The following is a 26904-nucleotide window of genomic DNA, read 5'->3' as shown; positions in this document are numbered from 1 at the left end:
AGATTGTATGCATGCATGTTTCTACCTCTGTCTAAGACATTTTGTATATAGATACAATTTTTACGACATATTTTCATATTGTATTATATAGTCCTACCTCTGATCAAGATACTTATACATTGTTTACATTTTGAAGTCATTTTCCTCATTTACTGCACAGTTGTTTATAGATTATTTAATATTCTGATATGAAGTCTTAGTCTTTAAGTTATATAGGTATTAAGTATGATAGGTCAATAGTTTTTCATGTTTATTATACATATAGTCAGATTAATTAGGTTATTTGGATACATAGAGATTGTATTCTGCCTAGATAGGTAATCTTCAACCACTTCAAGGATCTGTGGAACGTGGCATTTAAATAACTTAGGGTTCTGTTGACTTCAGACACAATTGCTCCTGACAGCACCTGTAGAAGGAGAGGCGGGCCGCTTCCTGCCCCCCGGCGTGGGTGCCACTCTGTTGCAAAGATGAGCGGTGAGCAGGCTGTGTCCTGCCCAGTTCCTGGCCGCCTGGCTAATCCCCAAAATAATTACATGGAAACTGTATTCATTTAAACACTACCTGGCCCATTAGTTCCAGCCTCTTATTGGCTAATTCTCACATCTTGATTAACCCATTTCTAATAATCTGCGTAGCACCACGAAGTGGTGGATTACCAGGAAGATTCTAACCTACGTCCATCTCGGGCTGGAGCTTCATGGCATCTGCCCAACTCTGCTTTCTTTCTCCCAGCATTCTGTTCTGTCTACTCCACCTATCTAAGCTGTTGTCCTATCAAAAGGCCAAGGCAGTTTCTTTATTTGACCAATGAAAGTAACATATAGACAGAAGGACCTCCTACTCCAAGACATGTCTATTCCCGAGACATTGTTGAGCACCAAAGACACTCCACTTGGAGTTTGTTTTCTTCTTGGCACAATTGGCCTTTGGGCAAAAAACTGCCCATGCCTCGACCACTGACAAGGTACATGGTATCCGGACTGGATAAGCAGGCCACAAGAAAAAGACTGCCAAACCTTGTCAAGACAGGATAAGAAAGTTCTAAAACCTTTCCTGCCTCTGAAAATGGCCTTAGCCAAAGTTGGTTGCCTCTTTCCTGTTTCGTGAGTTTGCCCCTTATAATAAAGAAAAATATAATTGGTCTTGTAGTATTTCTTGGCCCGAGATAATTCAACAGGTATGTCCTGTAAGCCTGTGACTGGGTGTAAGATATTAACAACAAAGGAGCTGCGTGGGGGGGCATACTGTGATCTGAGGCCAGAGTAGGCTACAAAGCAAGTTCCAGACCAGCCATAGTGTCAAAGTGATACGCTATCTCAAGAAAAGAAAAGAGAAGAGGAGAAGTCAGCAACACAGACAATGCAGATCCGGGTCAAACAGGGATGTATGGAAATCCTTCATGGTTTGCTGTCAATCGTTCTCTCTATAAAATCACTCAGGTGTGGTGGCACCTGCCTATAATCCCAGCATTAATGAGGTTGAGGCGAGGAAATACAAACTTAAGGTCACCCTGAGCTGCATAACAAGATACTGTCTAAATAAACAAGCAAATGAGAGACTTAAAATGTTCTCGCTGTCAGGGAAATGCAAATCAAGACAACTTTAAGATATCATCTTACACCTGTCAGAATGGCTAAAATAAAAAACACCAATGATAGCCTTTGCTGGAGAGGTTGTGGAGAAAGGGGTACCCTCATCCATTGCTGGTGGGAATGCAAACTTGTGCAACCACTCTGGAAAGCAGTGTGGTGGTTTCTCAGGAAATTCGGGATCAACCTACCCCTAGACCCAGCAATACCACTCTTGGGAATATACCCAAGAGAGGCCCTATCATACAACAAAAGTATATGCTCAACTATGTTCATAGCAGCATTGTTTGTAATAGCCAGAACCTGGAAACAACCTAGATGCCCTTCAATGGAAGAATGGATGAAGAAAGTATGGAATATATACATATTAGAGTACTACTCAGCAGTAAAAAACAAGGACTTCTTGAATTTTGCATACAAATGGGTGGAAATAGAAAACACTATCCTGAGTGAGGTAAGCCAAACCCAAAAAGAGGAACATGGGATGTACTCACTCATATTTGGTTTCTAGCCATAAATAAAGGACATTGAGCCTATAATTCGCGATCCTAGAGAAGCTAAATAAGAAGGTGAATCCAAAGACAAACATATACGCATCCTCCTGAATATTAACCTTCATCAGGTGATGAAAGGAGACAGAGACCCACATTGGAGCACCGGACTGAAATCTCAAGGTCCAAATCAGGAGCAGAGGAGAGAGAACACAAGCAAGGAACTCAGGACCGCGAGGGGTGCACCCACACACTGAGACAATGGGGTTGTTCTATCAGGAATCCACTAAGGCCAGCTGGCCTGGGTCTGAAAAAGCATGGGATAAAAACGGACTTGCTGAACATAGTGGACAATGAGGACTACTGAGAACTCAAGAACAATGGCAATGGGTTTTTGATCCTACTGCACGTACTGGCTTTGGGGGAGCCTAGACAGTTTGGATGCTCACCTTACTAGACCTGGATGGAGGTGGGTGGTCCTTGGATTTCCCACACGTCAGGGAACCCTGATTGCTCTTCGAGCTGATGAGGGAGGGGGACTTGATCGGGGGAGGGGGAGGGAAATGGGAGGCGGCGGCGGGGAGGAGGCAGAAATCTTAAATAAATAAATAAATAGGATAAAAAAAAATGTTCTCGCTGCCCTGGCTCCCTTCCCACAAGCAGTGAGATCCAGGCAGTTGCTAGCTCCGTGGGAATCTCTACAGAAGTGCCCATCATTCAGCCTGGTGCTCCTTGCTCTTAGCTTCATGTGTTTTCCGCAGCCTATGACACCTCACTGAATGGTGGTGGCTCAGAATCCTGCAGGAGCGCGGGTATTCAGGCAGGGACCCCGAGCTGTGCACCCCTGGCCAGGCTAGGACAGCCCCCCCCCGCCATACTGTGCAGCAGCCTCAATGGGCCTCTGACCTCTGTGCTTTCTTCCTTCTAGGTGTTGTTCCCAGACAGCTGGAAATGACAAGGGTCTCCTGAGACCTCCCATTCCACCACCTGCCCATGAAGACCTGGCCATCATTGTCCGCTGTCCACACTCCCAGTATGTTCAGCCTTCTGCTCCTGGCTGCCTCACTGAACGCTCAGAATCAAAGTAGGTTTGGGTCTTCTGCTAGAGGGAGGGTTGCAAGGGTGCAGACAGAATGGGAAGGACAGACCGAGGTCAGAGCCAAGTGATGTCTGCTGCCCAGGAGACTCAGCATCAAAGACTCACGGGAGGGTTGATGCCCCTGGGTTACACAAGAGTGAGCTGTGAGGATGGCTAACAACAGAGAAAGAGCCAGCAACACTTGGAGTTGATGTTAGAACACTGAGGGGGTGCCCAAAACTACACCTAGGCTGCAAGGAAAAGAGGGTGTCCTGGCCAGGCAACGGGGGCAGGACAGAACTGAGGACCTGCTTAACCTCCTCTGGATACATCCAGCTTTGTCCCACAGCCTAGGCACCCTCTGGACCCTTAATCAATTGGAGTGAGTATAGAAAATGGGCCCATGGAGTTCCTCCAACACAGCTCTCCAGATCTGACATCCCCAGAGAGGTCGTGGAATCACTGCCAGTGCGTGTGTGCCAATCTCTGACTCAATCAGTGTGAGATATCCCATCCTGTCTCTTGGAGGTCTCCACACCTGGTTCACTGCCCACGGCCTACAAGAGCAGCCAGCAACTGTCCCGCAGCTCTGCCTTTGCCCATGTGTGATCATCTTCTCCACACAGGCTGGGACCTTGCTAACTGCACCCAGGGCGTACTGTCTGTGCCTAGAGGCAGCCGCGCAGAGATGAGCTGTAACATCTCCAATAACTTCACTTACGTCACCATCTGGCTAGACAACAACATCATCTTCAATAAGACGCCCCAAGGATACTTCCGCTGGAAAGAGTGGGAGCTCCACGTTCAAGGGGGCCAGGCACAGCTCGTGATCAGCCGCACCCAGGATGTCCACACAGGGGTATACTTGTGGTACCTGCGCGGATGCCAGGGAGATTTCAAAAACATCACCCTGAATGTTTCAGGTGAGGTGGGGTCTGTGGAGTAAGGGGGTAAGAGGGGATAAAGGCTCCAGTATGTAGAGTGTGGTGATTTGGGGGACAGGAAGGAGGGCAGAGAGGAAGGCAAAGAGCTTAATCTGTCTGAGATGTAGAAAGGAGCTCCATTGTTCAGGGCAGAAGACCATCTAAGCCTTGACTGAGAATGTGCTTAGCCTTGGTGACCACAGAATGAGGTCCCAGTTCCAGGAGTACCCACACTACAGTGACCCTGTCCCCCTCCCCACAGCGTCTTCCACCACGGAAGCTTGCCCTGGACTTTGTGTGCCTTAGAAAAAGAAAGTTCAGTCAAGTATGATATGATCCCAGCACTCAGGAGGCTGTGAGGCAGGAGAATCATGAGTTCAGGGTCAGACCTTGTCTCAAAACAAGAACCAAAGAGCAAAGACCCACACACACTTCCTGTTCAAGCTTAATTCTGTTGTGATGACAAAAATCCATGACCAAAAGTAACTTGGGAGAGGAAAGGGTTAATTTCAGCTTATGAGCAATGTCTGTTATTGAGGGAAGTCAGGGTAAGAACTTGAGACAGAAACCATGGAGGAAATTGCATCATAATCAGCCTAACCGTGAGGGTCACCCTCTTAGAAACACCCTCTAGCTTTTCAGTTCACTGTGTGACTGTCAAAGGGAGGCCTGCAGCCAGGAGCCACCATTTGGGAATTCCACCACAAATAACCCCCGAATGGCAACAGACAAAGCCTTTGTCTCGATTTCTTTAGTAGATGTGGGAAAACTAATACAAGGGAATTATCCAAGCTTGTGATAAGATAACAATGAGTGTTCTAGAGACTGAAAGACACGGCAGAGACTGGTCCAAAAGAACAATGTTACTCAATTCCGTCCTACTGATGTTCTGTAGCAATATGGACCTAGTGTTACTAAGCAACTTGGGCAACGTTTTTGTTTTTTTTTTTAAAAGAGAAGCATGTGGTTTTATTGTTGATGAACAATGCCCAATTGTATCAATAATAAAAATGTAAGTGTTTAAACTTCAAGAGAGACAGAGAAGAAAGAAAGAAAGAAAGAAAGAGAAAGGAAAGAAAAGAAAAAAGAAAAGAAAGATGCTATTCACGGGGCTTCTGTCTAACCCTTCCTTCCTCTTCCTTCTCCTTTCCTTCTTTCTTCCCTCCATTCTGTCTGTCTCTCTTTATCTCTGCCTTTCTGATTCTCTCTCTCACTCTCTCGCTCTCTCTCTATCTCTCTCTCTCTCTGAACAGGTCTCACTGTGTAGCCCCGGCTGGTCTGCCTACCTCTGCCTCCTAAGTGCAGGAATTAAAGGTGTGTGCCACCTTAGCTAGCTTTCTTAGATACATCAGGACCACTTGCCCAGGGAATGATGCTGCCCAAAGTAGATTGGACCCTCCTACATCAGTTAACAATCAAGATAATCCCCCACAGACATGCTCACAAGTCAATCCGATCCGTGCAGTTCCTCAGCTGAGACTTCCTTCTCAGGAGGCTCTAGTCTGTGTCAAGTTGGCAGTTAGGCTAGCTAGAATACTACCCTAGCAACTTTCATGATTCATTCACATGGTGGAAGTAACTGCAGAGGACCCCTGTCCTACCTACATCCCTCTGGTCACCCCTGTATCTCTCTAGAGATTGGTATACCCCGTGATGCCCATCCTTACTGCACCTAGAATGAGTTCCTCCCAACCTGGAACCCTCTGCCCACTCCATCTTCTCTGTGAAGTCTCCATGTCCCTCTTACCCTGCCCATACCAATTGGATCTGTCATAATCCCTGAGCCCCTGAAGGTGAGCCTGATGCTTGGTCCCTCCTGGGACCAGCCAGCCCTGCAGGACTGCAGCTGGAATTGGGGGTGCAAACACATAACATCCAACCTGATGGTATGTCTCTGGCAGAGCCTTCAAACAAGGATGAGCCTACAGACAAGAGGCTATCCACACCCCCCTCAGGTAGGTGTCCTAACCCTGTCCCCAGGCTTCTTAGCATCCCAGCTGCTCCTGATGCCGTGGAGCCAAGTGCTGGCCACCTGGGACCTTTCACCCTTAGCCCCTCCTGAACTTGCTCACCAGATGTCACTGCCCAGGAGGGTGTGGGGTCAGCGGGTGGTGAACAATGGACATCGTGGGACTGTGAACCAGGGAGGATATAGTAAAGGACCAGTGTGGCAAACATCACCCCTGACTACTCCTGCCCGCTTCAGACGCACTGATCCAGCCCAAGAGAGCTCCACTAGAGGACGGGCCTGAGACCCTCGCGGGAGTCCTGGTCGCTGTCATCCTGATCTTGGGACTCACAGGAATCGGCGCACTAATCTGCTACAGGCGCTACCATTCAAGAAGTCCCCGTGGATATGTACTTCAGTGACTGACCTGAGGTACGGGTGGGGTCTTTCTGGGTCCTTACTTCGTACCTCCTTGGGGTGTCCCCTGAGTTCTGCTTCAACAGGGGTTCAGAGGGATCATGGAGGTCACACAGGGCCAAGACCCCAGGTCCCACTGCAAGGACTTTTTCCGTCTTCTAATAGCAAAGAACATAAGTCCTGAATTGGGTTTGCAAGGATCATTTGTTCTCGGGGCTCTATTCTGACCCTTGGACAGCTTGGGGAGCAGCATGCAGTCTATAATCCTCAGGATCCTCTCGGGACTCTTGGGAACCTGTGGTTTCTGATCCAGGGTGTTTCAGACTTTTGGCACCCTGGAAGTAAGTTCACTGTGGGCTTAGACCCAGGTTCTGCTGGGAGGAGAAGTGTGAGAACAAGGTGGGTGTTCCCAGCTTAGGTGGTATCACCGTGTCTGAGACGATGGACCACCTGTGCACGCCTGTGCTTCCCTGGACCCAGGTCTGAGCGCAGGGGCTCACCCTCCCCCTCTCCTTTCATCTCTCCCTGTCTATACAAGGAGGTTCTAAGTCTGTGGGCCAGCGGAAGCTGAAGGAGCTGCTGGCGGAGCTGATTCCAGAGAGAGGCCACCAGGATGGGCATGTCATGTTCTTAGCCCTTGGCAGCTGCTACGACTCTCTGGAACCCAAACACCACGGAGCCGTTATCACATGCTTGGCAGAGCAGAAGACTGTTCATGTTTGCTGGGCACAGAACTTTCCCAAGGGTGGAACCCTTCGTTCTATGTAGAGGAGGGGAGAGTGACTCACTGAGGAAGGGCCTTGGAAGCTGGAGAACATCTGGGCATCTCTCATTCACATGAACAAGAAGACAGCTGTGGCACAAATTCTAATTAGTATTAATAATAAAAACCTGGACTCAGATCCTGGGTTAAAGCTGAAAGATCAGAGAAGCAGAGCAGCCAGCCACTAGGGAGTTCTTACCTCTACCAATGCCCAGACCAAAGGGGTAATCAAAACCTCGGACTGCATCCGTCTCTATGAAGCCTTATACTGCATTCTCAGAATAAACCCACAGACGGCATCTGAGCTCCTGTCTCCTCCCACCTATATTCCCCTCTCTCTGCCCAGCCATATCCCTTCCCGTCTCCATCTCCCTGGTGCTGGGATTAAAGGTGTGAGCCACCACCACCTGGCTTCGTTTCTTTTTGAGACTGGATCAATTTGGTGAAGCCCACAGTGGCCTTGAACTAACAGAGATCCGTAGGCCTCTGTCTCCCAAGTCCTGGGATTAACGGTGTGTGCCACCACTCCCTGGCCTCTAGTGGCTTAGCTCTGCACTCTGATCTTCAGGCAAGCTTTATTTGTTAAAACACAAACAAAATATCACTACATTCAGCTTCTGGACTACGGTCTTCAATCATCTGATCAGCTCCTCAACTCTTTGCAAAAGTGAGAATTTCCAAGCTGCACAGCTCTTGACCCTCAGCATCCACACTCTCTTCCTCTTACAAAGGCCTGGGCTCCTTTTCTTCTGCTGGGCCCCTGAGGTCAATGTCTGTCCACTACCCAAAGATCTCCAGTGCAAGCCTAGGCTGCACCAAGATTTGCTTCAAGTAGGAGGGGGCCACACACCTGCTTTCTGACTCACAATAGTAACCGATCTGGGAATCTCAAATATCAAGTTTGGGGGCCGAAATAGGAAGATTAGAAGTCTGAGATAAACTATCCCCCACTCCTGCCCCTGGAAGGTAGGGTGCCCTCAGGAATAGGGGACTATGGAAGAAGGGTGTAGGTTCTTTCTGGCAGGTATTGCTCTCCTAGGGAAGGTGGCCAACCCTGGAACTCCCCAGCCCCAACCCAACTCCCTGATTCCTATTCATGCCCCACTGTCCTTTTCTGGCATTTGTCTCGGTTACAATCCTGGTTTTCCTTAAACATACATTAAAAAGGGAATTTTTTTATAGAAACTCCATGCTTTATTATTATTTTATTATCATTGTTGTTGCGTATGAACATGGGTATGGGCATGCCAGGACGTGTGTGTGAAGGGCGTCAGCTCCTGCTTTTCACCTCGTCCTGAGGCAGTATCTCTCTTGATACTTCTGCTGGGCTGTATTTTCTAGCCTAACTTGCCCACAAGCATCCAGACAAGTCTCCGACCTCCACCGCCTACCCTACCCTGAGAGTGCTGGGATTACACGCCACCACATCCGGTTTCTTCATAGGTTCTAGGATTGAACTCAGGTCACTGGGCAAATGCTTTTACTTGCTGAACCCCTTCATTGACCACAAGATATGCCACCCTTTAGACAATCACCTGGATGTAATCTTCAGATAAATAATAAACTAATAAAGAGACCAGCCGGTCAGCTGGGAAATACAGCTATCAAAAGCATAAAAGTCTACAAGAAACCTCACACACTGGGGCCTGAATGAAAGCAGAGGCCAGAGATGCTCCTGCTGCTTGTAGCCTCCAAAGCCAGCCCCATGGTATCTCTGTGGCTGCAGGAGGACCTGAGCTTCCCAGATCAAACTAAGGTGAAATACAGCACTTCAATGCTGTTCTTTGTTTGGGGCCATGTGTTAGTTACTTCTCTTGTTGTTGGACCAAAATACCCAACACAAGCAGCCTGGGAAAGAAAGGTTGATGTGGGCTCAGTTTGAGGATACCGTCTGTGGTAGCAGGGAAGGCCTGGTGGCAGAAGTGTGAACATCATAGCGGGGAAGGCCTGGTGGCAGAAGTGTGAACATCATAGCAGGGAAGGCCTGGTGGCAGAAGTGTGAACATCACAGCGGGGAAGGCCTGGTGGCAGAGGTGTGAATGTCACAGCATAGAAGGCCTGGTGGCAGAGGTGTGAACATCACAGCGGGGAAGGCCTGGTGGCAGAAGTGTGAACATCACAGCGGGGAAGGCCTGGTGGCAGAAGTGTGAACATCACAGCGGGGAAGGCCTGGTGGCAGAGGTGTGAACATCACAGCTGGGAAGGTCTGGTAGCAGAGGTGTGAATGTCACAGCGTAGAAGGCCTGGTGACAGAGGTGTGAACATCACAGCGTAGAAGGCCTGGTGGTAGAGGGGTGAATGTCACAGTGTAGAAGGCCTGGTGGCAGAGGTGTGAACATCACACTGGGGAAGGCCTGGTGGCAGAAGTGTGAATGTCACAGTAGGGAAGGCCTGGTGGCAGAGGTGTGAACGTCACAGTGGGGAAGGCCTGTTGGCAGAGGTGTGAACATCACAGCATAGAAGGCCTGGTGGCAGAAGTGTGAACATCATAGCAGGGAGACCTGGTGGCAGAAGTGTGAACATCACAGTGGGGAAGGCCTGGTGGCAGAGGTGTGAACATCACACTGGGGAAGGCCTGGTGGCAGAGGTGTGAACGTCACAGCAGGGAAGACCTGGTGGCCGATGTATGAAGCAGCTCGAAGTATTGTGTTCACAGACAGGAAGCAGAAAAACCGAATGCTGGTACCCGGCTTGCTCTCTCTTTTCTGGCCAACCTGGAATTCCAATCCCAGCCCATGGGGTGGAGCCACCCACATCCTCCTCCGTTAAACTTTTCTGGAAACACTGCCTGACGCATCCAGAGAGGTGTGATTCCATGGTGATCCTAAATGCAATCAAGCTCCCCTGTTCCCCTCTCACACTGGGCGACAGCATGAGGCCCTGTGTGCCCTGGCTTCTGAAGCAAGAGCTGGCATGTGTTTTCTAACCCAGTGAAGTATGCTGATGCAACAAGATTCATCAAAAGTCAGTTCTGAGCCTCTGCCGAGGAGGGAAACTTCAAAGTCCATGAAGTTCCTCTTCCCCCTGCAGCTACAGGAACCCTAGAACAAAACCTAGTCGGGAGCTTCAATTGTGCTCACTTTGCTGTGGCTTCTGTCTCCCCGATTTTCTCTTCTGGGCACTGAGTGGGAGCCAGTCCCTCGGTGCTTTTCTGCTCTGGTTCTCTCTGTCTTCAAAGCCAAAGACACAGAATTCCTATAGGGTCCTTCGAAGGCCACCTCGACAGATGCTGCCTGGTCCAAACAGGTTTGTCCTCGTAGAGTAGGAAGCTAGTCCCAAGAAACTCATCTGTACCTACACTGTCCTGCGGTCCATGTCACGGGACCTCAAACTCACCGCCAGCACAGGGAGTAAGTCTGCAACTCAGGCAGGAATGTGTATGATGATGCACACGCATTGACTATGCATGTGCACATGAGATCTCCGTGCACAGTGACACTCACTGACTCTGTCATTAGCATTACATGAGATTCGGGGATAGTACATGCTTCTGCTGTTCTGGGAGGTCAGAGCCAGCAGGGTCTTTGACCTTGGGTCTGAACACAAGCCTGTCACTCTCTTCCTAGGAGAAGGGCCACTCTTGGGTCTCCTGGCTACCCATTGGTCCTGACCAATTGCCTCTGCTCTGCTCCTGGGGCAGTCACAGCCTGGGGTCGCTTCTTCAGGGCCAGAACCAGGTCTTCTTCAGCCAGGCTAGTCTTTTAGTTCAGATGATGGTACAGATGTAAGGACATAGTCAGACCTCAAAGACCAAACTCCGGATAGCAGAGACCTCAGCTGCATTCAGATCCCTCCCTCTACCCTGTGTCCCCATCTTTCCTGCTGCTCCAGCCCCTAAGACTCTGCTAACGCTCTCCTCACTCTGCTTCCCCTACCCCATCACTGATGGCTCAAGCCAGTACAAACAGGTTCATGAGTAACCCACGCCATTGACCACCTGGATACGGAGACACCTGTAGAACTCAGCGTCCCAAGAAGAGAACACACAGAGACATGAGCCATATCTACAGAAGATCCTGAGTGTGACCATGGGGTCACGCACGCAACCCCAAGAAACATGAAAGACAAAGGCAAGGACTGGAGAGATGTCTCGGTTGCTAAAGGGATTGCTTTACAAACATGAGGACCCAGTGATCCCCAGAACCCATGTAAAAAAATTAAAAGCTGATTATGACGTGCACAGTTGTGATCCCAGCACTGAGGAGGTACAGACAGGAGGATCCCTGGAGCCACTGGCCAGCCAATCTAACGGTGAAACCCAGGCCAGTGAGAGACCCCATTTCAAAAATGCAAAGGGTGCTTAAGGTAAGATACTTGAAGTTGTCCTCTGTCGCACACGCGTGCGCGCGCGCACACACACACACGTGTGCAAGGCGTGCGCACACTTAATTTAAAATAGAATCTTAATTTAAAATAGAATCACAGGAGAGAAACACCTACTACTCCTGAATTCTTAGCAGATCCTGCCGAAGAAATGGAGCTTGACCTCGGAACTTAAGTCTCTGGAAACCCCATGGATGCAAGTCAGCAGATGACAGAGCCCTTGGGAGAGGAGGCTGTGACCAGGGGACATGCAGAGGGCGTCTCCTAGTGGAGCTAGGCGGAACACAAGCAGCTGTGTCTACCTGTGAGACGCATATGCACCCCTGAGGAGACGTGCCTGATCAAGATGGTTTTCTGCAGGCATGATCTCCAGAAGGCCAGGCACACATCGTCTGTGGACATTGACACTAAGTCGCCGGGGAAGACTTGGAATGTCTTGACCTGGCCGTGTAGTTTCAAAACACATGGACTAGTTTCATTTTCGCAGAAAGGCATTTTAATGGGGTGAGACAGTGGAAACCTGAGCTGCCCTTCCAGACTCTCCCTTACCACAGGGCGTTCTAGTCCCACCAGACCAAGGACCCCTACGTCTAATCTGTCACCCAAAGCCCTGCCAGGAGGGAATAATAAGATCGCGGCTATTTGACCCTCTCTGCAGCATAGGTAGGCACTAGGGGTACCGTGAGTATGGAATCCATGGATTGTGTTCAGTGTGGGGCACTAGGCTCCTGCCTTCCTTAGCTCAATCCTGAAGTTACTGCCTTTCCCTGTGTGCTTGCCCAGAGTGGTCATGCCCGTATTGTCCCATGCAAGGAAACAAATACACCCAGTTTTCCTAAAGGAGCAGCCCCAGAGCCTTGAATCAAACTTTGGCCCAGTCGGGACCCTTCTAGAAAGAACCTGGACCCTCCTCCCGCTTTCCTGCTGCAGTGGCTAATTAACACAGGACTTGATTGTTGTGTTGACTTGGTACTTCCTGAAAGTCACACTGCTTTCCAGAACTTCTTGTTTTCTTTCGCGGTAAGGCCAGTCCCATGGGCGGTACTTGGCCTGCCTTATCTGGGCCTCAGCGACATCTGAGCTGGATGACTTCACCAGTGGCAGTTGCAGAGTTCAGACAAGAGCCAAGTATGCAGGTGAGGACTAAAGGGAACCCTGGCGCTCAGAGGGTTTGGGGCTCTGTGAGAATGAAACCATCAGGCAGGGTGTCCCTGAGGCTGCCTCTTGCCTCGAGGATCTGTCCAGAGTAAAGGCGGGGCTGAGGTGCTTACTGCCCAGGTGCCTTGGATGCTGCAGCCGCCGCCGGGAGCAGAGTAGACCTGGGCTTTGGATGCTGCCTGGAGCAGTGTCTCACTCTGAGCTCCAGGAAGGGCATAGGCAGCAGCTGGGTTCTTCGGTACTGAATGGGAAGAGGAGAATGGCAACCTCACTCTTCCTTGTCATCTGACTATGTATATGGGAAGCCAGGGGCGTGCAGTTGCCCAGGTCTCCAGAAGAGGGGCTTGGTGCACACGGGGCCGCGGTGGTTGGTATTTGTGGACTTCTAAGGCTGGCCACTCAGAACTGGGAATCTATGCCACGTTTGGTCAGGGACACTGTGAATCCTGATTTTTTTGTTCCCATCGTAATGTAAGTAGAAGCTGACTTCTGGTTGTGGGCTTGAAGGTTCTTCTTGTGACTTTCCTTCTACTCCGGAATTCTTGAAGCTCCGTGCACGTAACTCCCAGCCCGACTCTGAGCTGGAAGCCTCTGTGCTGTATGAGACAGGTTGCAGAGGGGGTCAAATCTGTGGGTGGGGTCCGCCGGTGAAATGTCACAACAAATCTGCTCCTGACCGCTCTGCAGCTCAGCACTCACATCCACCAGACACGGGTCAGGGTGACAGATCATCAGGGGACTCAGTGAGGCAGTAATTACAAAGGCATTGGGAGGAGGGTGTCATAAAAGTGACACTGGGTATTGTCTGTATAACCTGAGTCCTGAAACAGATTTTAGGGGTTCCAACGTGCGGTTTCTGCTGCTCATCCCTTAGAAAGCAGATAAAAACACAGGAGAGGAACTTAACCAATACAGTCCTTGGGCAAGGAGAGCATTGAAGCCTGTCAGCCCATCTTTAAGGAACTAACATGAGCTTCAGGCTTAGAGAGAGAAAGAGGAAGGGTGTACATGATTAAAAAGTCCTGGTCACAGTGTGGCCTGCTTGGTCGCTGTCTCTGTTCTGATTGTGTAGGGTGTTGCACAGAAGTCTTTGTTGCTTGAGGAATAATGGGATTCCCAAGAAGTGAGCGTTATTCTGAAACCCTGGGCCACAGTACATTAAAAGCAATGGCTGGTCAGTGACTTCCATCTTCGTTTCTCCAGCCATGAGGAGTTTAGATTTAGGGATGCCCCATGCGTAGCTGCTGTGTCTACGCGCAGAGATGAGCAGGAACCGGAGTGTAAAGGAGACAGCTGCAAAGGAGGCTCATCCTGCTTCTGGTTGTCTTGCTGTCCTAGGTAAGGAGGTGGCTGGGCACTGGGACCACAGACAAGACAGAGGCCAGAGAGGGGCACAATACCTGCTTCTCTCTCTGGCTGCTCTCACCCTCACCAGGGTGGCCCACTACTCGAGTCTGCTGGAAGGAGGCTGAGAACCCTCATGGCAGGAGGTGGCGGCTTGGAGCAGTTAGGACTCTGGAGGAAAATAGGAGCCATATTGGCTCTGGAGAGTCAAACTTTTAGTTTCTCTCCTTCCACTATGTGGGTCGCAAGGCTCAAACTCAATCAGACTTGGCAGGAAGTGCCTGGCTGTACCTGTTGAGCAGGTAGCCCTTTCTTTTCCTTATTTCTGGGGCCTCTGCTTCCAGAGTGCTGAGATTAAAGGCAGATGCAACCACACCTGGGAAAAGACATTAAAAATTTGTGTGTGGGGGGAGGGGGAGGTCTGGAGTGATGGCTCAGTGGTTAAGAGCACTGCCTGTTCTTCCAAAAGTCCTGGGTTCAATTCCCAGCTACCACATGGTGGCTCACAGCCATCAGTAATGAGATGCAGGCAGAACACTGTGTAAGAGATAAATAGATCTTTAAAAAAAACAAAAACAGTGCTTAACCTTTAGAAATATTGTGTGCATAGGGGTGTGTGTGAGTGTAGGGGTGTAGGGGTGTGTGTGAGTGTAGGGGTGTGTGTGAGTGTAGGGATGTGTGTGTAGGGGTGTGTGTGTAGGGGTGTGTGTGAGTGTAGGGGTGTGTGTGTAGGGGTGTGTGTGTAGGGGTGTGTGTGTAGGGGTGTGTGTGAGTGTAGGGGTGTGTGTGTAGGGGTGTGTGAGTGTAGGGGGGTGTGTGAGTGTAGGGGTGTGTGTGAGTGTAGGGGTGTGTGTGTAGGGGTGTGTGTGTAGGGGTGTGTGTGAGTGTAAGGAGTATGTAGGGGTGTGTGTGAGTGTAGGGAGTGTGTAGGGGTATGTGTGAGTGTAGGGGTGTGTGTGTGTAGGGGTGTGTGTGTAGGGGTGTGAGTGTAGGGGTGTGTGTGAGTGTAGGGGTGTGTGTGTGTGTAGGGGTGTGTGTGAGTGTAGGGGGTGTGTAGGGGTGTGTGTGTAGGGGTGTGTGTGTGTAGGGGTGTGTGTGAGTGTAGGGGTGTGTGTGTAGGGGTGTGTGTGAGTGTAGGGGTGTGTGTGTAGGGGTGTGTGTGAGTGTAGGGGTGTGTGTGTAGGGGTGTGTGTGTAGGTGTGTGTGTAGGGGTGTGTGTGTGTAGGGGTGTGTGTGAGTGTAGGGATGTGTGTGTAGGGGTGTGTGTGAGTGTAGGGGTGTGTGTGTGTAGGGGTGTGTGTGTAGGGGTGTGTGTGTAGCGGTGTGTGTGTGTAGGGGTGTGTGTGTGTGTAGGGGTGTGTGTGAGTGTAGGGGTGTGTGTGTGTGTAGCGGTGTGTGTGTGTAGGGGTGTGTGTGAGTGTAGGGGTGTGTGTGTAGCGGTGTGTGTGTAGGGGTGTGTGTGAGTGTAGGGGTGTGTGTGTGTAGGGGTGTGTGTGTAGGTGTGTGTGTAGGGGTGTGTGTGTGTGTAGGGGTGTGTGTGAGTGTAGGGATGTGTGTGTAGGGGTGTGTGTGAGTGTAGGGATGTGTGTGTAGGGGTGTGTGTGAGTGTAGGGGTGTAGGGGTGTGTGTGTGTGTAGGGGTGTGTGTGAGTGTAGGGGTGTGTGTGTGTAGGTGTGTGTGTGTAGGGGTGTGTGTGTAGGGGTGTGTGTGAGTGTAGGGATGTGTGTGTAGGGGTGTGTGTGAGTGTAGGGGTGTAGGAGGGTATGTGAGTGTAGGGAGTGTGTAGGGGTGTGTGTGAGTGTAGGGAGTGTGTAGGGATGTGTGTGTAGGGGTGTATGTGTGTAGGGATGTGTGTGAGTGTAGGGGTGTGTGTGAGTGTAGGGGTGTAGGGGGGTGTGTGAGTGTAGGGGTGTGTGTGAGTGTAGGGAGTGTGTGTGTGTAGGGGTGTGTGTGAGTGTAGGAGTGTGTGTGTGTGTAGGGGTGTGTGTGAGTGTGGATGTGGCTATGTTTGTGTGCACAAAGGAGGGAGTCAGAGGACAACTCTGTGGCGTCTGTTTCTTCCTTGTGCCTTTACAAGGCTTCCGGGGTTACATCCCCCAGTGGCCATAGTTTTAGGGAAACTGCCTTTACCTGCTGAGCCAGCTCACCAGGCCTTACAGTATGTTATTTAACGTAGACTGATTTGAGGACGGATTAAGAGAATGAAAGGAACTCAGGGAAAGAGTAAGACTTACAACAAAGAGTGTGGGTATGAGTCTCTTCTTTGTATTTGAAATAGTCATGTTGTTGATGGCCAGCCCAGTGTACAGAGCAAGTTCCAGGACAGGTTCCAAAGCTACACAGAGAAACCCTGTCTCGAAAAAAATAAATAAATAAATTTAAAAACTTTTTAAAAATCATATATAGGATTTTTTTGGTGTGTTTTGAAGTTATTGCCTTCAAAGGGTTACTAAGACATTTAAATGATGAGGCTGGAGCAATAGGTCAGCGGTTAAGAGTACTGGCTGCCTTTTCAGAAGACCCCGCTTCAGTTCCCAGTACCCACATGGCTGCTCACAACTGTCCAGGGGATCTGATACCCTCATCTGACCTCTGAGGGCACCAGGCACGTGTGTGGTGCTCATACCTGCTGGCAAAAACACTCATATACCAAAAAGCAAATAAATAAACAAATCTTTTTAAACACTCAAGTGACAGTGCAACGGTGTGTCTGAGGATGCTAGCCAGGCTTGTAATCGATAAAATAAGTCTCGAGTCACAGGTTCAAGGAGGTAGGGTACCGTGATTGTAAGTGGAAGGCAATAGCCTTGTTTGTTTGAGTGCCAGAAAATGTCAGGGAGATTGAATAAGGACATACTTTAGCTCATTTATGCTCAGACCTTAAGCATGTTCATTGCTTATTTTTTAAAAAATAACTTATTTGATTTTATGTGTGTTGGTACGAGGGTGTCAAATCCCCTGGAGCTGGAGTTTCAGACATTGTGAGTCACCATGTGGGTGCTGGGAATTGAACTTAGGACCTCTGGAAGAGCAGCCAATGCCATCTCTCCAGTCTCTAATTTTTTTTTTTTTTCAAGGCAGGGTCTCCCTGTATAACCCTGGCTGGCCCCGACCTTATTATGTAAATGAAACTGGCTTTGAACTCACAAAGTTCTGTGTGCTTCTGCCTGCCTCTTTGTCCGGGTTACTGGAATTAAAAGTGTGTGCTGCCACAGCCAATTATTTTAACATTTTTATTTGAAAATATATCTGGAATGTTTTTCCTACCCTCTTGACTGTAGACAGAAGTTTCTGTCCCACCCGGTCCCACAGCCATTCAGTCCCAAAGAAACTCAGAGGCTTATATTAATTATAAACTGTTTGGCCTATTAGCTAAGGCTTATTATTAACCAGCTCTTACAACTCCAGTTAACTCATAATTCTTATCAATGTTTAGCTACATAGCTTGGTACTTTTTCTCAGTGAGGCATTCTCTTCTTACTTCCTCTGTGTCCAGAAGATGGCTGTCTCTCTGCCTTACCTCATCCCAGAATTCTCTTACTCTGGTCACCCCGCCTATAGTTCCTGCCTGGCTACTGGCCAATCAGCGATTTATAAAACTAATAAGAGTGACAGACTTTACAGTGTACAGGAGCATTATCCCAAAGCATTGATTTTGAGTCCATTTCTAACTGCGTACCTAGGAGAGGCAAAGTGAGACTCCCAGAAAAAAGGAGAAGATCGGCTTCCAGTTCCAGGAACAACAGAAGATTCTCACTTGGGAACTGAGAGGTATCTTGAGGGGCAGATCTAGGCTTGCCCTTTTCTCTGATGGCCAACCTCAGACCACATGGCACTGTGTTCATCATAGTGCAAACCAAAGATCTTCTCAAGACCAGGGCAGCCTGCCCAGCTTCAGCTAGGCCAGAAACAAGAAGTTGGCCCCTAGGCCTTCAGTCCTTCTGCAGAGGGATCTTGGTTTACTGTGAGGTCTGTCATTACACTGTGGTTTTCGTTAGTCACCTGACTGTCTATGGTGCCTGACCAGTGCCACAGGGACCATAGCAAAAGCCACAGCACCTCCCCAAACACAGGTACCTGAGAGTAAAACAGAGGTGTGACCATAGAATCCCCAAGCTGGATTACAGAGCCATCTGGGGCTCCTACTGTGATGACCTCATGGTGGGCATGAAAAGAAGTTTGAAATGATCAGGGCCCTGAGGCTGGAGGATGCCCTTGGCTCTGGGCAATGGGAGAAGCCTGGAACCTGGGTGCCATTCTTGTGAACCAAAGATTCCAGCTTCCTATGGAGGCCACCATGAGGATGGTGGTATCCTCAGAGCCAAGATGCCTTCTGGTATGAATGTCTTGTGGCATTTCATACACAGTGACATGCTGGAGGGGACTTCATAAATGTCTGATTCTGAAGGGAGGGGGTGACAGCAAGGTAGGCTCTAACAGTGAGGAAATGCCTGTGGGGTGATTAGCACATGGGGTGTGAGGTATTGTAGACTAGCTCTTAGGAAGAGCCAACAGGGAAACTGAAAGTTCCTATCACACCTGGTGCCTCCGCTGAGAGCCTCCTGCCTCCCCAGAGAGCTGAGTCTCCAAAGCTAAAGAGCACAGCCTCCCAGAACTGTTGGACCTAAGCTCCCATAGCCTCGAGGCAAGAGTCCAGCTTCTGGCTTTCACTTTCTGTGGGTGTCCCTGTCCTACAGTTGTGACTCAGTAGCCATTCGACACTGTTGACTGAGGTTCCTAGCTTTCCATATCACCTGGGTCCAGATGTGGACCAAGACTGACCTTTGACCAGCCTAGCTCCAGCCCAGGAATATGGACCAGGCTTCCCATGGGGCACTGACCAAACCTTTCTGAAGGGCTGCTGGCTGATGTCACAAAGAGTAAAGCTGTCCTCTGTGTCTGTCAGGGAAGGTTGGGCAGGATCCTTACCCCTCCTACACCTCAGTGGGTCCAGATACATTTGTTGGACTACTACTGTGTACATAACATGTACCAGGCCTGTGGGAAACAGATGATATCATCAGGGTCATTAGAGATTCATCTCTGCTGTCTCATCCTCCTCCAACATAATATTTGTGTACATGTATATGCGTGCATGTATATACATGTATTTCTATACACGTGTACATGTTTGTGGTGGTCGAAGCAGTCAGGAAACAGGGTGTTACATATTCTGCAACGGAAGCAGTAAACTACAAGTAGGAGTCAGGTCATGCTGTGTCTCAGAAGCTCTCTGGAAGGCAAGTTCCCTAACAGGAACTGTCAATGTTCTGTGGAACTTTCTCCTTCCTTTACTGCCAGTCAGCATCCCAGGAACCCTCAGAAGAGGATCTACACATCCCACGGTGGCTGCACTGGTGAGGAGGATGTGTACGAGGAGTCTCTATCCCGCGCTGGAAACTAAGCATTGAGACTGAAGGATGGTGCGAGATGCAGCTTACTTGTCCAGGGATCTGGAGCTTCCTCTACCATAAGACAGGGTCGGTTGGGTTGACTTTGAGGTCTAGGAGATTTGCCCACCTACTAAAAGCAGCAATCAGCCTGTCCTAGGGTAAACAGAAGAAATATAAAGCTCACCTGTGCTTTAGAAGTGTATAGTACAAAGTTAATATGAGGGCAGGTAGGCAGAGTCCAGGGTTAAAGCAAGAAAAGGCACTGGGCAGGCTGCTTGATTGAAAGACGGCCAAGGTCTCCCCTATTCTGGCATGAGCTACTGTGGTGGCTAATCTTGATTGTCAACTTGACTACATCAGTGATCAACTAAAACGCAAGCTTCTGGGAACTTCTGTGTGGGATTTTCTTCATCAGATTATTTGAAGCCAGAAGACCCACCCTAAATGTGGGCCGCACCTTCTGATGGCAGCCCAGATAAGAGGAATGGAAGAAAGAAGCTTGGACCTCGGCCTGCTTGCCCTCACCCTCACTGGAGGCTGCATCTCCCCTGAAGAATTCCTTCACCAGTGTTAGGCCCTCCTTCTTCAGGACTTCAGCACCAGACTGGGACAGAGGAAACATGCAGCCTAGTGGGCTGAACAATTACCAGATTCTTGGCCTCTGTGGCACGTTGCAGTCATTGCTGGATTACACGGACCTCATCCTATACCTGGTGCTCAGTGAGGGTGATTGAGCAAGTGAAAGAAGGGACAGGCGGGCGGGACGTGAGAATTGCAGGCACTAGGCTCTGAACAGAGGCCACTTAGTACACTGTAGACAGTGCACAGGTCAAGTCAATGACAAAACTGTTTCTGTACAAAGTACAACCCAAGCTGTTTGCCTGGTTAACTTTGCAGCTCTAAGCAGGAAGTGTGCCAAACAGCCAGCTCAATGTGCCTCATTCCTGGCTTCATCTATCTGCCCATTGCTCTACCTCGGTCAGTCCCGCACTCTTTACCAAATGTAAGAACAGTGCTGGTGGCTGGGACCCCTGCCCAGGTTCAGGAATCTGGGGAGGAGTAGACAGGAGGAGCTCAAGGACCCTGGGCTGTATAGCCCTTCTGAGGCTGGTGCTGTTTTCATGAGCCTCTGCATCAGCTTTGGGGACTTCTGACCCCTTCTTTTTCCTTCCTCTAGGTACTGTCCAAAAACCACTGACCAGAACAGTTGTCTCCTGAGGCCCATCCTATGAATGAGCCATGGCGGCCTACCCTGTAACATCCACTGGCTCATTTCCCAGAATTCTCTGGACCCTCCTTCTCCTGACTGCCTCTCTGAATGCCTATAATCAAAGTAAGTCTGGGTTTTACTTCACCTAAGTGCAGGGCCTCGGGGCCAGACATAGTAGGAGGGTCAGACCAAGGTCAGGACCAGATAGTGACCTTGGCTTTGTAGTCCCAATTTGGTGGAAGCTGGGCTACTATAGAAGGGTGAGCCATGTATCCCTGAGAATAGCTGACCCTGAAGCACCAATAGTCCTGGGATCACTGCAGGGGCATTGGTATCAAAGACCATGCCTGGGCTGCAAAGTAAAGACTGTGCTCTCTCCACAGAGTGGGACAACCCAGTATGCACGGAACCACTGGAAGTGTCTGCTCCCAGAGGCAGCAGCGTGCTGATGGCTTGTAACATCTCCAACACCTTCAGAGACGTCACCATTAAGCTGACTGCCAATGGAAATAACACGACCATCTTTGACCAAAAGCCTCCAGGAAGCTACTTTAAAGATTCATTTCACCTCCATATTCAAGGAGGTCATGCCCAGCTGGTGATCGCAAATGCCCAGGACACCCACGCAGGGGAGTACCTGTGGAGGCTGCATGGACTCCAGAGAGAAGATGAAATCTTGACCCTGAATGTTACTGGTGAGCTTTAGGCGAGGAAGTGAGTTGGTGGGGAGGGGGAGGGAAGGAGCAGGGAGGAGCCCCTCACAATTGAGCTCTGAATTTCATCTGCTTCCACACACAAACGAGGACTCTATGTGTCTAAACCTACCGCCCTCCTCACCCCTACCTCCCTACCTAGTCCCTCCGGGCTCCGCTCCCTCTAGTCCTTCAAACCAGTTCAATCCACCATAGTCCCCTGAGCCCATAGGAGATTGGGGGTGACATCAGAATTCTCTCTCTCTGACCTGGAGGTACACCAGGGCTGAAGTCCCCAAACCTGATCATTTGTCTCTGGTAGAACCCCGAGACCAGGAAGGCTCTAAAGGCGGGAAACTCTTCACATTCTCCAATTCCAAAGGCACAAGACCTTCACACCTTTTCCCCTTAGGCCACATAGCTGTTATTTCTGGAGCCCAACCCAGAGGCCCCTTCTAGCCTCCTCCACAACCGTTTCCTACCCATATAGGAGATCATGATGGGAGTGTTGAGGGGTGGGAGGGGAACAAGGGGGAACTGAGTAGGGCTGGAGGGGGTGAATTATGCCAGCCAATTCTCATTGACTTCCCTGCTCCAGACCTAGACACCACCGACCAGGAGCCAGAGAGCTTGCAAGTCAATGCTGAGCCCCCACCTTCAGGAAGCAACTGGGTCATTGCCATCATTGTCATCATCATCATCGTTATCAGCATAATAGGAGTCAGTGTGTGTGTCTGCTGCAAGCGCTCCCATTCCCTGAAGTACCACAGATATGAAGGGCCAGGGCCTGGTCTGAGTCATGGGTTTCCTGGCGGTCCTCACGGTCCCCACCGGACACTGCCCAAGGTCTTCCACGTCCTGCAGCAAAAGGTACTCAAGGGGCCTTATTAGTTCCAGACAGCAGACTACAAGGACCTCTACTGGCTAGGGCTGACAATCTATATTTGGACAGGCTCACAGGAAATCTTCTGTCTCCAGGCTCTCACCTCGACCCTGGAACACCCTGAGAACAGAATGGGGTCTGTACTCTTCAGGTTCCTCCCAGGACTCCAGGGAAATTTTTTAATGAGAACAGAGTTGTGATTTTTTTTTTTGATTCAGGATGCCCTAGAAGTTGACTGAGCCCCTCCTGTACTCAAAACATAACTCTATTGGGATTTGGGAGACATCAAAGTGTTTCAGAGTATCTCAAGTGTGTGTAGTCTACCTGCTTATTTGTGTAAGCTGTGGGTTATGTACATGGTTGTGCCAGTGCCTCTGTACCTCACAAAGACCCAAACCAGGCTCTCAGGCACCTCCTTCCCTCCCTCCCTCTCTCCCTCCCTCCCTCCCTCCCACTCTTTCCCCCTCCTTTCTGTACACAGGATCCCATCCATGTCCTCTGTAGAAAGAGCGACACTGGCTCACTAGGGAAGGGCCTGCTAAGCAGTGGTCCGGGCCTCTCTCTGGCACTCACAGTAACAGACTTTCCTGTGGTCATTAGTGCCTAACTCTGCACTTCAACTTTTCCAATGGTGGGGGAATTCCAAGCTGCATAGCCCTTGGCTCTCAGGATTCATCCCCTCTGCCTTTTAAAAAGGGGCCCGGGTTCCTTCCCTTCTGCTGAACGCCCCCCCCCCACTTCCCTATGGCCTCCAGTGCCAGCTGAGGGGTGCGGGTGCTGAGCCAGCTTTTCCCCGGGCACATAGATCTGTCTGCTAACTCACACAACAGCAAGTTCCCAGGACCCTGCTGTCAGGTTCCAGGGTCTTCGCAGAGGATTAGAGGTCCAGAATGGTGCATTATTATACCCCTACCACAAGGGGGTGGAGTGGGCCTGTCTGCAGGAAGTCCTCAGGGACAATGAGCTGATAAAGGGGGAAATACCTGCTGGTGGACATTGCTCTTCTGGGGAGGACAGCCAGGCTCCTAAATTCCCCCACGAACCTCCCTGCTTATCCCCACCCTCGCCTGCTGTTCCTCTGGGCCCATTTATCTTTATTGCAATGCCTACTTGAATAATTTTATCATTTATATAACTCATGCTTCAGAAAAGCCTTCATGATACAAACTGTTAAGGAAATATGGTAAATCAATGATTATATAAAGCTGTAGGCCTTCTAGGAAATACACTTGATAGTGAGAAACATGAAAACCCACAAAACAGGTCTGGAAAGATGGGTCAGGGATTAAGGGCACTTTCTCTTCTTGGAGAAGACCTCAGTTTGGTTCCCAGCACCCATGTGGCAGCTCACACCCATCTGCAACTCCAGTTCCAGGGGTGCAATGCCTTCTCTGGCCTCCACAGGTTCCTGCATGCACATGGTACACAAGCATGCCCTTCCCTTAGGTGCACGTGCGCACACACACAAACACACACACACAATAAATATTTTTTAAAAAACACATAACACTTGTTTAGTGCTATACACTGAGTCCTAAAGATGAAGGCTGAGGTGGAGGACATTCCCTGATGTCCTTGACCTGGCCCAGAGCAGGCCCATAGCAGCTGTGAGTTGGTGGCCCTGAACCCAGGTGCACAGGGATGTGTACCTAATAGTCTAAATTAAGATCCATGTCATTATGATGCTGGGTTTGGGCCAATTCAAGCCAAGCCAGCCCACCAGCTCCTCTGGTGCCCTGGGTCACATTGGGCACAAGCATGGGACCCATACATCTGGGGGTCCCGAAACCTAAACCAATCCAGAGTGCTACTGCTTTAAAGGAAGTCATAGCAGATGCCAGCTCTGAACCGTAGTTCAGAGGAGAGGAACTAAGAACCCAGGCACCCCCATTCAGCAGCCACGAGAAGCCTAGGAGGGAAACTGGATAGGAGCCCTTGGCTTTTCTTTGCTCCCTCATGGCTTCTGTCTGTCCAGGTTTTCTCTGCTTGAGACAGAATGCTAGTCCTGCCATGCCTAGTCACCCTGGCTCCCTTCTGTGTCTTTGCCCCTCACTCCAGCCAGAGGGCTCCATACCTACCGTCCTCATGCTGTGACCACGTGACCCGCCCCTCTCTAGTCCTGTGATCTCCTTTCTCCGTGGCTTTTGGCCTTCCTCCAACAGGCCCTTCCCCCATGTACCTGTGCCTGTGGGATCAGGGCTAGATACCCATCTCTTTTCTCAAAGAATGAAGAGTATATCCAAAATGGATATAAAAGTTCTTTTTAAGGGATGGAGAGATGGTTCAGTGGTTAAGAGCACTGGTTGATCTCCCAGATATCCTGAGTTCAATTCCCAGCACCCACATGGTGGCTCACAACCATCTATAATGAGATCTGGTGCCCCCTTCTGGCCTGCAGGCGGACAATCAGGCAGAATGCTGTATATATAATAAATAAATTTTTTTAAAGTTTTAAAATCAGTTTATTATTTTCTGCTTGGGAGTGTGTATGGGGAAGTCAGATGACAGCTTCTAGGAACCAGTTCTGTCAACCATGTGGAAGAAGCAAACTCGAGTTATCAGACTTGGTGGCAAGCACCCTTACCCAGTGAGCCATCTCTCCAGAGCTGGATATAAAAATTTTAATAATATATTCTGTAGGATAGATAGAGCTAGAGAGAGCCAAAAGGGTGAATTATTATAAAGTCACTCCCTGGAAGAAGCGTTCCTTTTATAATAGTTAAGAGAAATTGTTTGGTTTCATCTCGTGCTGCTTGTGTAGAGTCTCATTTGGATGGGTAAAAAGTGGAAATCTCTCTCCTCCTCTTTCTAGAAGATAATTTGGCTGCCTGGTGCTCGCGGAGGTGAGAAGAGAGTGTTGGATCCCCTGAAACCGGAGCTACAAATGGTTTGAACCACCACACACGTGCCAGGAACTGAAACCAAGTCCTTTGCGAGAGAAACAAGTGCTCTTACTGCCTAGTCCACAATTCTTGTTGTTGTTTTGTTTTGTTTTTTGAGAGAGGGTTTCTCTGTGTATCCCTGGCTGTCCTGGAACTCACTCTGTAGACCAGGCTGGCCTCGAACTCACAGAGCTACACCTGGCTCTGCCTCCTGGGTACTGGGATTAAAGGCATGCACCACCACACCCCATTTATCTTTTTATTTTTTTATTTTTTGTAGATTTTTATTCTGTTTTATTTTAGACAAGGTCAGAGTAAGTAATCCTGGCTGGCCTGGAATTCACTATGTAGAACAGGCTGACCTCAAACTCACAGATGTCCACCTGCTCTGCCTTCTGAGTACTGGTATTAAAAGTGTGTACCACCATGACTGGCTAAAGATTTTATTTTTAATTATGTGTCTATGTGTGGGGTGCAGGGTGGGAGTTGTGTATGTGAGTGCCCTGCCTGCAGAAGCCAGAAGAGGGCGTCTGATCCCCTGGAGTTGGAATCATAAGCAGCTGCATGTCATAACATGCATGCCTGGAGCCAGGTCCTCTGCAAGAGCAAATCCAGCTTTCTCACTGCCTCTTAAGTAGTAACTTTTGTACCAACCAAGGTCACTAGGGGCGAGGGTCAGGGGTCATTGGGAGCTGTTACTTAAGGCATCACAAGTCGCTCGGAAAACTCCGAGAGTCAGTATCTAACTGCTAGATTCGGGCCTTTTGTTTTTATTTTTTTGCTTTTTGGTTTCTAGACCTGTCTCTCCCCAGGTCAGCAATGTCAAATCAATGACAGAGATGAAGCTCTGTTCTTCCGGACAGCTACACGGTGGAGAGAGGCTTTGGGGGTACTCTGGCCGGTTTTGCTTAACCGATACAGGGTCATAGAACCATAAGTCATAAAAGGCTTGAGCAGCGTTTTGGAGGGAGGAGTAGTTATCAAAAGAGGTTGAGGCTGGAGAGTGACATCTTCTTGGAGATTGAGAAGTCCTTGAGAGCCGTAGACAGGCACTGGTGCTGATGGCGAAAACTGATATTCTCGAAACAGCACTAGCTGAAGCTTTAAGGATTCGTAATCTCCAACAATTGCACAAGAGCATTAAGTAAGTAAAAGCAAAACGGGAGAGTTAAGCAGGTGATTGGACCCAGGAGAATTAGTAACCAGGAGAGCCAGACGCAGTGCCTCTCCAGGGCACCATCTCCCAGCTGGCACTGTCCCTCATGAATGGGCATAGACTCCGCATCCCTCTCCCAGGGCCAGGCTTGGCAGTTCTAGAGAAAGACTGAGGGCAGAGGATCAAGCTGGTCCTGGAAGACCTCGTGAGCTGCTGGCACATGCTAATCCCATAGCTGAGTTCACTGACATGTTAGGATAGACATAAGAAGCCAGTCTGGGCCGGGCAGTGGTGGCACACACCTGTAATCCCAGCACTCGGGAGGAAGAGCAGGTGGACCTCTGAGTTCCAGGTCAGTCTGGTCTACAGAGCGAGTTCCAGGACAGCCAGGGCTGTCTTAGAAGAAGAACGGGGAAGGAGGAGGAAGAGGAAAAAGAAGGAGGAGGAGGAGGAGGAGAGTCTGATTGCCCACGTTCTGCTTTCCATTCCTGAATTAGTGCTGAGGTGCACAAGAAGGATGTGCTGGCTAGTTTTATGTCAACTTGCTACAAACTAGAGTTATTTTAGAAGAGAGAACCTCAGTTGAGACAATGACTCCACAAGATCGGCCAATGGGCAAGGCTGTGGTGTGTTTTCTCTGTTGGAGAGAGA

At 49.6% G+C, this 26904-nt stretch overlaps 2 protein-coding genes across 2 annotated transcripts; both read left to right on the top strand.

The window, feature by feature from the left end:
- The first annotated feature begins 3038 nt into the window (after positions 1-3038).
- LOC121444598 (secreted and transmembrane protein 1A-like) lies at positions 3039-6454 on the top strand. Its single transcript, XM_041646458.1, has 4 exons — positions 3039-3167; positions 3788-4084; positions 5986-6039; positions 6291-6454. Exons 1-4 carry the CDS (start codon positions 3077-3079, stop codon positions 6452-6454), a joined length of 606 nt encoding a protein of 201 aa, XP_041502392.1. The 5' UTR covers positions 3039-3076.
- A 6110-nt stretch (positions 6455-12564) lies between these two features.
- LOC121444645 (secreted and transmembrane protein 1b-like) lies at positions 12565-25279 on the top strand. The gene is made up of 5 exons (XM_041646539.1): positions 12565-12671; positions 20608-20763; positions 21024-21335; positions 21931-22202; positions 25028-25279. The coding sequence occupies exons 2-5, from the start codon at positions 20670-20672 to the stop codon at positions 25106-25108; spliced, it is 759 nt and encodes a 252-aa protein (XP_041502473.1). The 5' UTR covers positions 12565-12671; positions 20608-20669; the 3' UTR covers positions 25109-25279.
- Positions 25280-26904: the final 1625 nt, after the last annotated feature.

This window comes from Microtus oregoni, unplaced genomic scaffold (assembly GCF_018167655.1).
Source record: "Microtus oregoni isolate MIOR12 unplaced genomic scaffold, Mior012 000134F_ref0000037, whole genome shotgun sequence".
Lineage (NCBI taxonomy): Eukaryota > Metazoa > Chordata > Mammalia > Rodentia > Cricetidae > Microtus > Microtus oregoni.
The sequence above is the reverse complement of the archived record's forward strand: the minus strand, read 5'-3'. Positions and strand labels throughout refer to the sequence as shown.